Below are 12,867 nucleotides of genomic sequence, written 5' to 3'. Positions count from 1 at the left end.
TGATTTCTCCCCAGTTCCTTATACAGTCAGCAACTATAGCCCATCTGGCAGATGAGATAGTTTGGGCCTTGAGAACACAACTCCTCCGGGCCACACTGTGACCAAGTAACAGTTCAGAATCTGAATTTCTGTGGTCCTAAGCTGTTCTTCCCTATGCCAGGTACTTGGATGTTTAACTTCTAATGTAGGAGAGTGTGTGTGTGTGTGTGTGTGTGTGTGTGTTTGTCTATGTCTGTGTTTCTATATATGTATGTCTGTATGCATGTATGTGTATATGTGTGCCTATGTGTGTCTGTATGCATGTATTTGTATGTAGGTCTATGCGTGTATCTGTATGTCTGTGTGTTATAATATTGTTGACTCTTCAGAACATTCAAATTCGGATCCCTCTGATGCATTCTCTTTCTCTCTTCCTCCCTCCTCTCCTCCTCTGTCTTCTCTCTTCCTTTCTCTTTCTTCTCTCTTCCTTTACCCCATACCATGTGTACAAGTAAGTGCATGTTTATATATGTCCACTAGTGTGCGGGCACATTTGTGTCCATGCCTATGGAGGTCAAAGGACAATCTCAGCTAATATTGGTCAGGCATCATCAGTTTTACTTCCTGAGACAAATGGCTCTCGCTGGACCTAGAGATCATTGGTTAGGCTAGGTTAGCTGGCTAGTGAGCCCCAAAGATCCTCCTGTCGTTAAGCCCTGGGATTACAAATATGAGCAGTCACATGTTGCTTTTTACATGGGTTCTAGGAGATTTAACTCAGGTCTTCATGCTTGCAGAGTGAGCACTTTGCCACTGAGCCATTTCCTCAGCCTGTCTGCCTCCTTTTCTTCCTTCTTGCATTGGCTCATTGCCAATTCTTTTCTAATGAAGAACATAGGGACACCAATAACTTCCTCACCAAAAAAAGTAAGGTGTGTGCATGTGCATGTCTGTGTGTGTGCATGTATATATGTATGTATGTATGTATGTATGTATGAGAGTGTATATGTGTGTATGAGAGTATGTGTGTATGTATGAATGTATGTATGTGTGCCTATGTGTATATGAATGTATGTATGTATGTATGTATGAGAGTGTATATGTGTATATGAATGTATGTGTATGTATGAGTGTATGTATGTGTGCCTATGTGTGTGTATGAATGTATGTGTGTATGTGTATGAGAATGTATGTGTGTTTGAGAGTATATGTATGTATGAGTGTATGTGTGAGTGTGTGTGTGCATCTGCGTGTGTGTTCATGTTCCCCATACCCTAATTCAAACCTCAGGAAATTCTTGCTTTATTTTGTACTCATGTACTCATTAATCTGAAGCAAACTTGAGCTACAAAAATGGTTTCTCCTCCCACAGCATCTTCTCCTCCATCCCCAACAAACCTCACTGATTTTTCACAAATTTCAATGCAGAAAGAACCTGCATTCCTGGGGTAGCTGCATTTTACCTTTCTATGCAGAGAACATACAGGGTCAGGGAGGAACGTAGCTAGCTATAGTATCAGGAAGTCATGGATGAAGAGACGACATTTGTCAGATCCCAAGCTTCACACTGACATTATCCATCCGTCACATCTCCGGTAGGATTAGTTTATGATTTTTAAACTGAAGACAATAGTGCTTTAGGCAAAGGAACTTACTCCATCCCATCTGAGGATTCTGCTGTGGCTCCCATGAGGGGAGCCAGATGGGAGCCACTGTTCTTCTCAGCGGATCACAGAGCCGGTGGTGACATTGAGAGTTTATTTCCATCCTCAGTTGTCTCCCTCAACTATAATTTCAAGTCATGGGGAAATTGGGCAGGTTCTACCCTGGACCATATTGCCAGCATTCCAGAACATTCAAATGCTGATCACTCTGTTCCTATGGGAGACATAGTGGCCTCCCGAGGTCTCTTCATGAATGTGCAGTGTTGTGAGTGCTAATGTAAGAGACTGATGCAAGCAGGCTCTACCTACTGCTGCCAGATGATTTTCGTGTTGATAAATGGAGCAATAATACATTTTCTTTATGACAGTCATCTCTCCTCCCTCTTCTGTTTTCAAGGAGGAAAAAATAGGGCATATCTTCCTTCCTGGCACAAAATTGTTATGCTTTATCAAAGGCAATCTTATTGCAAATTCATAGAAGTATCTAGAGCCTTGATAGTAAATTAAAGATGTTTCAGAATCGTGTTTCCTGAAAACCGCAGCCAGCCCCTTGCAGAAGTAGTAGGAGGTGAAGTTTTTGTGCAGCTTGGGTTTGCCTCCCTATCCTGGGGTGATAAGAAGTGAATTATCTAAGCTGACATGTGGAAAAAAATAGTGTTTCTAGACAGAAAGTTGTAAAACCCCCGACCTGTGCCAGTTACTGATACACAGAACTCTAGAGAGTCAAGCTGAAGATGGTAGGGACTTCCTGTTGCATTACTTGCTTTGTTTTGTTAATGACTTGTTGTTTTGAGACAGTCTCTTGTCACCCAGGATGACCTTGAATGATCCTCCTGTCTCTGCTTCACAAATTCTGGAATTATAGGCATGCAATACAAATCCCCGGTTTATGTGGTTACTGGGGATGGAGCCCAGGCCTCCTGTTTGCTGGGCCAGTGCTCCTACAGCTGAACTGGCTCAGCTCTCTGCCTGCCGTACTTTCATTTTTGTATGAGGTCATGCTGTAGTCTATCACAGGAGCTGCCTTATGACAGAGTGGTGTCCCAGTCTCTGGAAGATGAAAGCGAGCAACACGCACCACCCTGGCAGCAGCTAGATACAATGTCCACGTGGGTAACTTAGACCTGAACTATAACACTAAAGGGAGCAGAGGTTACTGCAAAGCTAGATGCTGTGTCTGTGCCCCACACTGCAGAGGACCTGGTTGCCCTGAGCAAAACAGAGGGCACCTCAAGCTAGGAGATGCACCTGCTCCTAAATATCTGCTGAGTCTGCTTCTGTCTTTTGTTCTGTTAGCATTGGTCACTTAGCTGAAACTAGGGACTGGCTGAGAATAACCAAGATTTTTTGTTTTTGTTTTTTATTTTTGTGGCGTGGCTGCGTGTTCAGGTACATGTGTGTGCACCCTCAAGTGTCATTCCTTAGGAACTATCTACCTTGGGTTTTTTTTTTGTCTTGTTTTTGTTTTATGGTTTTTTGGTTTGGTTTGTTTGTTTTTTGAGGTAGGGTTTCTTGACGGTCTGGAGCTCAACAAGTAGGTTAGGCTAGCTGGCCAACAAGCCCCATGAATCTTCTTGTTTCCCTTCCTTATTGCTGGAATGACAAATGTGTGCTATCTCATCCAGCTTTTTGCATGGGTGCTGTGGATTGAACTTAGATCATTATGTTTGAACAACAACATGCAGCCAAGGTATTGGTGTCTTCCCAAGCTCTGATAGTCAATTTTGAGATCTCCAGTCCCTGACCGTGATACCTGGTGGGTGGGTGATCAGGTCATGACGATATTTGCCAAAGCCTGTAGATTCATTTCTCTCTCATCCCTGACTGACTTCTTTGCTTTATTGCTAGACAAAGCAGGAAGAATGCCAGCTCCATATCACAGGATTCCTGGGAACAGAACTACGCCCCCGGCGAAGGCTTCCAGAGTGCCAAGGAGAACCCCAGGTACTCCAGTTACCAGGGCTCAAGGAACGGCTACCTAGGTGGGCATGGCTTCAATGCTAGGGTCATGCTGGAGACCCAGGAGCTTCTCCGACAGGAGCAGAGGCGGAAGGAGCAGCAGCTGAAGAAGCAGCCACCAGCTGATGGAGTCAGAGGGCCCTTCCGACAAGATGTACCTCCTTCTCCATCTCAGGTAGCCAGGCTGAACAGACTACAGACACCCGAGAAAGGCCGGCCCTTCTACTCCTGAGCTCAAAGGAGGATGGCAGCATTTTGTGTCATGCAATAAAGGACATTTCCCCGTGAAGACTTGTGCACTTGGGAGTTAAAAAAAAACCCTTCGGTGGTACTACAGAACACTTCTGTCGCTGGTATCAGTGCCTTTAAGCAGCATGAGCAAAGAAATGGAAGGCCTTAATGTCTTTGCCACTGCATCTATCTTGTCGAAGGAGGGCGCGGGCGAGCCCCGCCGCAGGCTCAAGTTCAAGGCATCAACTACCTGCTTCTCTGCAGTACCGGAAACTTCAGCTCCATATCTAAGATGTTTGTGGACGTCACAGCTTCATCTTAGAGAGTGACCCCGAGGCTGCAGGTGTTGCTGACGCCCATCCCCCCTGGATGTGACATCTCAGTCTCTGGTAGATCGAAATGATTGTGGCGTGTACCACAACGGGGGCTTTCCAGAACTTTGCAGCAGGGTTACCCCTGTTCTCCCACAAAATCTGGGGTTTTCTTTCTTTCCTCAGATCCTCGGAGCATGAAGGCTCTAGGGTGGTAGTGAAGAAGCCAAGCCATATGCCAGTGCCGTTTGGTTATGGGGGGTTGGGGGTACTTTCCAACTGCCTTATAACTCCACTACCCATATCACAATGATTCTAGTCTGTGTTTATTAAATACACGTGTTCAGTCACGTTCATGACACTTGGGAACAAGGGACATGGGAGTGGCCCATGTGTATGCACCCCGAGGAAGAAGATAGGAACTGAGGGAAAATTCTCTGGAGGAGCTTAGACCTGTCTATCCTATCCTTATTTTACTTCATTTGTGTCACAGTAGGTTGGCAAGGAAGGCACAGAGTGGGACCAGGAAAAATAAGTCAGTCACTTCGGATTCTGAGAATCAATCTCAATACAGCTTTTGAGGTTGGAGTCAGTATTTGTCTCCTATTCCTTCATACTGTGTCCCTTCCCGACAAGGCCACATTACTAAGTAATTCTGCCGTTTATCATAAAGACAAATAAGAGAACCCTTTGATGTCCCTCTGAGCACCAGGAGTCACGTTTTCGTGCATGCCTGTGTCACCAGGCCCTCCATGTTCCCGCTGTTCATCTGTTGGTCTGAACATCCTGTATTGTAAACCAAGGCTGGGTTGCTAAGTGCCTGCGGATCTCGATATGAGAAATAATAATAATAAAAAAAAAACCCTTGAGAAAAAAAGCTCAGAGTACCATGTATTAACAAAAAAGAAAGAAAGAAAAAAGACATGTATTGATATGCCTATTTTTTTTTTTTTACTGGCACATTGTATTTTTTTGTGTAGACTTGTTTTTAGAAAATAATACGCCGCGTCCACAGGGGCCGTGTCTCTCTGCATCTGTGTGTAATGGCTTTATCTGTTAATGACATTCAATGGTGTTTAAGTGGTGTTTCCAGTGTAAGTAAGCGTGGTGACCTTGGATGGCAGTGGCTTTCTCACAGCCTTCCTAAGCTGTGAGGGACAGCTGTCCCTGTACATATAAGACTTCTAATAAAAGACATATTTCTTCCTGTTCTTTGCAGTATCTCTAGTTTTCCTGGCGAACTCTTCCTTAGCTGGGTTGTTTAAAAAGTATATTAACAGATGTCTTTTTTTTTTTCATATTTAGTGAAAGTGGAAAGTTTCTTTCTATCAGTGCAAACATAGGATTAAGTGAGGGAGTGTTTGACCATCCACGGAGAGGGAATGGAAAAGACAAGAGCCCCATTTTTTTCTTTTAAATTTTTATATATTTTTCATTCCATTAATAGTAATTACATCCTTTCTCCCCTCTTTCCTCCAGCCCCTCCCATGTTCCCTACTCCCTTTGAAATTCATGGCCTCTTATTTTTATTATGGTTTCATGTATACTTACATATGTACAGATATATGCAAATAAATATATAAATGGAGCCATTTATTAATAAGGATTGTGGAAGACCTGGAGAGCTCAAGGGAGCCCCTGGGAGGTATGGGCTAAGGGACTTAATTAAAGGAAAGAGGTCATACAGAGTACCACACATGTCTTGTGTTGCCTTTGGTGATCTTGGCCAAAGACACTTATAGAGATAAGATAGACAATCAAAGATGACTAATCATCCCTCTATAAGCAGTAATTCAACACATCCCATTGGCAGTAACTAGCACCTTCTCTTGTGGGCTGTGAACCTCTTTATGGACAAAGTTCTTATTTGTGCCACACTACTTCCCTGCCCCCAGGCATCTGAACAGGAGAGTTTCTGGTGACTGATGAAGGAGGTGACATCACAGCCCTAACTCTGGCACTCCAGACAGCTGTCAACCAGGTGACATCATAGCCTTTACCTGTGGCCCTCCAGCCCACTGATGGCCAGGTGATAGCCAGGTGATGAAGGAGGTGACATCACAGCCCTAACTGTGGCCCTCCAGACAGCTGGCAGTTATGTGACATCATAGCCTTTACCTGTGACCCTCCAGACAGCTGACAGCCAGGTGACATCACAGCCTTTACTTGTGACCCTCCAACCCACTGACAACCAGCTCACAGACAGGTGACAGCACAGCCCTAACTGTGGCCCTCCAGACAGGTTACATCACAGCCCTAACTGTTGTGTGACAGCCAGGTGACATTGTGGCCCTCTAGCCAGCTCCCCCATGCCTGGAGTTTCACTTGAAAATGCACCTGTTGTCTACACTGTAGCAGGCACAATCACACAGTACACAGCACCTGTGATTCTGTGTTTGTGTGTTTGGTGTGCTTCCATATTATCCTGTGAGTCCTCAGAACTTAGGTACTCACACATGCATGCATGCACAAACATACACGTTATACAGACACACAGGCCACCTGAAACCAAGCAGGTATGGCATGATTCCCGCTTTTGTTTACAGTCACAGGAAAGCATGTCACTAAAGCCTTAAGGACCACCTGGAGGTGACAGAAGTCCCCTCCTTTGGAAAACATAGTGCACCAGAAAAAAAATTAAGTATCTGTAGGATGCTGTCTTTCTATTTTCTCTTATTTTCCCCCTTCCCTTTTGAACAAAAAGAAAAAGGTTTCTCCAATGATGACATATGAAGTAAAGAGATAATCTTCTTTTCTTACTTCAGAGACAGGATATCATCTTAATAAGGCAGCTAACAAGAGCATTCACAGGTCAGAGAGTGGGAATGTAGGAGGGGCGGCTTTAATGGAGAATCACCTTCAGCTCTGAGTAATGACTAGATCAAAAGCACGCTGGATTAAAGTGACTTTAAAAAACTATGTGAGGGTGAGGGTATAATTCCAAACATAAGCTTTCTTTCTCTCTTTTTAAAAGCAAGAGGCTAATAGTCACCCTCAAAGTTCCTAGATAAAGGCAAGGCTGGCATTGCCCTCTATATAGAAGACATCATTTCCCACATTAGATGGTTTCCTGTCTCTCTCTCCCTCCCCCCCACCTCACACACACACACACACACACACACACACACACACACATACACACCACACACATATTTATACACAGCACACACCACATATATACTCACACACACCACCATGTGCACATACGCAAACTGGATTCAGCTATAAATGATCCAGTTTTCTTCTCTGGTTTACATTATACAGCAAGCTTTACCCTTAGCTCTGGAGCAGGGGCAACTGATTGAGGAGGACAGTACATGTACAAAGCCCACTGCCCCCATAAAGAGCTCTGAAGAATTCCTGTTCTTCTAGTTCCTCTTCTACAATCAATTAAATGTGTGGAAAACACCCTTTCTCTGAATGGCTGATGATTCATCTCACACCATTGCTGGCTTCCAGAAGCCTTTTACAGTTTGGTCCCAGTGGAGCTGTGGGTGTCTCCTCACTAGCCACTCTCCACAGTGTCGCTGGCCTCCTGAAACAGTGTGGAGGCTTGCTACTAGGGTTCTATGAAATGTCTTATGAGGAAAATATTTTAAGCACAACTTTGAAGGGTTTGCTGTTTGAACAGTCTAGCATGGCTCAGGGCCCACTGGATCACAAGTGGGGAAGGACTGTATATTGTAGTTTGCAAGTGACAAGAAGATAGACCATGAATATCAGAATCAGCCTGATCTTGCCTAATGACCTGGTTTTAGGGTTCAGCTCATACGGGGCTTACTTTCATTCAGCATTCATTTGTGGCGGCAGCAGTGGTCTCTTAATTGTTCAGTGCAAATCCTAACTTTGATCCACCACTGGGACACAAAGATTTCATCAAAAACAAAAGATCCAGACCTAGTCTTGAGGGTAATTCCAGCTACTCCTAAGACTGGAGGATCACAGTTTGAAGGCCTGCCTACACTACTCTGAGACCTTGTCTCCAGATAAAGGTGACAAAGAGTTAAGAATGTCGGGCAATGCATGTGAATTCCTAGGTTCCCTCCTCAGCACAGAACGGTAGGGAAAGATTTGTAATAATTTTTGTGACCTTATTTAATGGTAACTGTGCTTTCCATTTGAACTAAACACAACAGAAAGTATGAAGAGATATACAGTTAGTAAGGCCATTTTAGTGGGCAGGGAATAGAGCTCTCTGATACAATACTCACCTAGCTGTGCAAAGCCCTCTCTGGGTTCAACTTCCAGTACAACAAAAATTTAAGAAAATTAATTTGATTGAGCCTAGTACCTATCCATGTGTATTTAAAATTATATATGTGTGTAATATGTACAAATATACATACTGACATGTATGCACTTATAATGGCCTTTTCATGACATCCCATATTTAAAATGTTTGCTTCTTACTGGAAATTGTGAGAAGTCTCTATGGAGTCACAACATGTTAAGGAGAAATCAGGCTTCTCACTTGCGGTTTTTAGTCTTGTTTTTAAAAAAAAAAAAACTCAGAGGAAAGCTCAACGACAATTTTATTTGAGTTTAAAAGAAAAACCCCAAAGCGGTGAACTGTGAACCTCAGCAGCTGCCTGAAGTAGAGGAAGAGAGAAATCCATGCCATTTGAGTCAGGTCAGTATAAAGGTCAGCCCCATGATAAAGAAGAGCCCACTTGGCAAAAAGAGAGGGAGGGGAACTTCAGAGAAAGAAGAAGGAGGCCAAAAGTACCAGAGAAAGCATGCTGAGTGAGATACAGAAAGAAAAAAACTGGAAAAGTAACATTTTCTAAAGGAGTAATTCAGAAGTAAGCAGACTTACGAAGTTGTCTCTGGTCTTGTAAGCAACTACTCTTGAACATTCTACAACGTTCACCGATGATGGAGATTCTGGGGGTGGGGGTGGGGAGAAAGCCATCAATATTAAAGGGATAATTTTACCTCCTATCTACTTAGTGTGGCTTTAAGTGGTATTGCCTTCCTGAAGGATAATCCTTTAGACAGATGAATCAGCTGACCAACTACCAAGCTAGATCCTCTGGATCTGAAGGAAATAGTTTTACTTTAATGGGCCTTTACTGCTACTGGGCCATGTTGACCTCTAGTCAGGCTCTACTTCAGTCCCTTATTAGTGACTAGAGATTCACTACATGGCTCCAGCGTGTCAGTGTTCATGACTAGTAGACCAGAAAGAATTACTTCCTCTTAAAAGGAATAGCTCTCATCACAAAGAGAGTAAGAGACAGCTTATTCTAGAGGCAAATACAAATGACCATGGCCAGGAAACATAGATTAGATTACCTCAAATGCCATTTGTTTCAATGAGGAGACAAAAACAATCATAAATCAAAATACTTTTCAAAAATAGCTTGGTGGAAACATCAGCTAGGCAGGCTATGGGCAAAATGGTGGAAATCTCAGCTACAGGCCACAGATGCTAGCTGCCATCATTCTTAGCTTTGAAGTTGATGAGAGCAAAGAACCTATTCATATATATCTAATCCTTCCGAGGATGTTGGATCTCACACAGGTGGGCAACAAATGGCTATTTATAGGATAAGATAACCCAAGACAACCTGACCCTGGACCTGCAACATACCAACCTCTCCATGGTCACTGAAGTTCCGACACATCAATGATCATTAGAGAATGTTTAGTGTAGGTATGGAGTTTTGTTTTGTTTTCTGGGAACTTCTAAATCAGGCTATTTAATGATGAGAAAATAAAGACTCACAGCAAACTGGAAACAACAAACATGTTTTTGGAAAACAAGTGGGCCACAGCCCCAGGGAAGCTGAACATGGCCAAGCACAGGGCTGGCATAACAAAAGTCAGTCCCAGCAGATGCAGGAGAGGCCTGTAACCCATCTAGAATAAAAGAGGTGCTGGCAGATTGCAAAGCAATGTGATTTGTGCTATATCACTGGCACTTTCAGCACAAAGAGGCGAAGCCCACTAAGATGTAAGGCATTTGCAGCTGGCTGTCAGCTGGACACACATTTAACATTCTCCGGCTTTTCTCATTGGGAAAAAAACGTAAATTACTTTTAGGAAAATTTATTCTTTACCAATCCTTTTTTCTCAGTATTGTATTTTACTTTGGGCAAAGAAATGACATAGCAACAGGCAAAGGGAAATGATCCATTAATAGTTGGATAGATAGAATTTATCTTCAAAGAGGTAGACTATTAATTATGCATGGAAAGAAACTTTTAACTCTGATACATTCCAAATGAAACCAATGGCTTATTTCATTTACAATCTTAAACATATTTGTGATATCTCAGAGAGGCAGAGGGGTGCCAAGACTGGCCTGCCTTTCAGAGCATGGGGAGAGATAGAGGAACTGACTGGGGCCCACCCTCCCCTGGGAAGTTCTTCAGGGCTCCTGTGTGGGGAATATTCATGGTCTGCAACTCAGGCCTTCTCCTGAAAATGGACCACAGGACCAGGAAGCAGGAGCCAGGGTAGATGCTGCAGCTGGTCTGCAACCTCACGCCCCTAGAGAAGACACTAGACAGCCACAGGCTCTCTGCATCTGGGAGAATGACTGGCCAAGGACCGAGTTTCCAGTATCTAATCGCTTGAATGAGGCGCTTCCTTTGGTTCTGGCTCTCCTTCCTGTAAGCCAGGAAATGTGTCCCCCTTTCATTAGGGGATGCTCATCAGGGACCTGGAATCCGGCTGGTTGCTGCAGACGCTGTGTTAGTGTCTTCAGCTGTGGATCTTAAGTCCTTTTAGGCATTCCCTATGGATTAATTGAAAATCACGAACATCCTGTTTGTGTGATTTGTTCAAGGTAACAGAAAGGCCATGAAGAAGCCAGTATTGATTTTCTAAAGAAGAAGCCATTTTATATGGCCTGAAAAGGACCCTAAACAAGGTTGGTCAAAGGATGCCTGAATTAGAGATGGCTGCTGCCTGAGTGGAGGAAACCTGGAAAGGAATGATTCTGACAGTACAATGTGGAGTCATTTTCCAAAAACTAATTATCTCATGTTCATTCATTCATTCATTCATTCATTCATTCATTCATAGTGCTGACTGTATTGCTGCAGGTGCTGGGAATGAGTGGTACCACACATCCAGAGTGGTACTTGGCACATTGAAAACAGCAGGAATCAGGAACAAACAGGGAGATGAAGAAAGTACTCTTTCTCCTGGAGTTGGCAGAGGGTTGAGTGGAAAGTTGGAGGAAGTGATCACACAACCAGGCATGTACAATGCCATATCATTCTGTGCCACAGTATCGGCATGGCTGCTTCCTTTAAAGATGGAGAAGAAGGCTGGGGAGATGGCACAGTTGGTAAGGCACCTTCAAGCAAATGTGAAGACCTGAGCTCAGGAGCCAGAACCTGTCCTGGTGGCAGCCACGCATTTGTACTCAAGTGCTGGGGACTTGAGAGAATGGGCAAAGCCAGGATAGCCTAATTGGTGAGCTCCAGACCAGTGAGAGAGCCCATTTCCAAAGATAAGGCTCCTAAGAACCACACCCCAGGTTGTACTCTTACTTCCACATGTATATGCACCCCATTCACCTGCATATACACAAACACACACAAACATAAACCATCCCCACCCCTCACTCCTCAAAATGAGGAGGCCTGCCTTAAAACTCTTTTGCCAGGTAAGTTTGTCTGAGGGGAGAGAGAGTTTATTATGATAATTATCAAAAGGAAAAAAAGAACTGAAGAAGAAAAGGAAACAAGGTGATTTAAGGATGCTTGAAGTGGATGTGGCTACTGCCCACAAGCATACATGTTAGGTACAGTGTCGAGGAAATCTGGGTAGGAATGAGTCCTACAGGCATCACCCTGGGGCAAGTTTCCTGGAGCCAGGTAGTTCAGAAACACAGGCCAGTGTGTTTGAAGGATTGTTGAGTGTTGAAGTCAACATCAAGACAAACGTGGCTACAAGATGGTGACTAAGGTGTTCTGATCTTCATAGAATGAGAGCTAGCAAGGATTGAGCAGGAAGTAGAGATATGCAGCCTGATTAACAATCCATAGGGAAGGAGTGTGGGTACATTCCAAGACAGGAAGAGAAATTGTCCCCAAGAACGACACCCAAAATTTGCATTGTGTGAGTGAAAGCAAGTCTCTCTGGGCTGCTATGGGTATCATTTAGTGAGAAAGGAATGATCAATATTTGAAACCTCCAGAGAGGTAGGCCCTCCTAATGAGGGTGGTCTGGAGGACTCAAGTTTCTAAAAGAAAACAGGGTTGTGAGAAAGGAGAAGTTCTGTAGTCTCAGCAAGAGATGGAAGCCAGCATTCAACGTCCATTACCTATTCTCTCAGAGCTCCCTAGGCCTTTACAAAAGGGCAGGATGTTGTAGCCCCAGTTCCAAAACCTGCTTCCCGACACATGCATCTTTCCATCCATCTGTCCAGCCATTCTTCTATGCATCCTTCTATCCACTCATCCATCCATCCATCCATCCATCCATCCTTCCTTCCATCCATCCATCCATCCATCCATCCATCCATTCACCCATCCATCCGTCCATCCATCCGTCCATCCATCCATCCATCTGTCCATCCATCCAGCTATCTCTGCATCTGTCCATCCATGCATCCATGCATCCATGCATCCATGCATCCATCCATCCATCCATCCATCCATCCATCCATCCATCCATCCATCCACCTACCCACCCATCTGTCTGTCCATCCATCCATGGACCCATCCATCTGTCCATCCATCCAATCATCTCTGCATCTATCCATC

The 12,867-nt window shown here is 44.0% G+C and overlaps 1 protein-coding gene across 8 annotated transcripts in view; it reads left to right on the top strand.

Moving 5' to 3' along the window:
- The window catches only part of Pard3 (par-3 family cell polarity regulator), a 556,386-nt gene extending 551,030 nt beyond the window's left edge, over positions 1-5,356 (top strand). For 7 of the 8 annotated variants that reach the window (XM_028767787.1, XM_028767783.1, XM_028767785.1 and 4 more), the window contains one exon: positions 3,492-4,029. In XM_028767787.1, coding sequence (XP_028623620.1) covers positions 3,492-3,834 — 343 coding nt within the window. In that variant the 3' untranslated portion in view covers positions 3,835-4,029. Of the gene's footprint in view, positions 1-3,491 lie in introns of all 8 variants that reach the window. The other variant, XM_028767780.1, reaches the window with a different exon arrangement.
- Positions 5,357-12,867: the final 7,511 nt, after the last annotated feature.

The sequence above is a fragment of the Grammomys surdaster genome, unplaced genomic scaffold (genome assembly GCF_004785775.1).
Source record: "Grammomys surdaster isolate TR1022 unplaced genomic scaffold, NIH_TR_1.0 181, whole genome shotgun sequence".
Lineage (NCBI taxonomy): Eukaryota > Metazoa > Chordata > Mammalia > Rodentia > Muridae > Grammomys > Grammomys surdaster.
The sequence above is the reverse complement of the archived record's forward strand: the minus strand, read 5'-3'. Positions and strand labels throughout refer to the sequence as shown.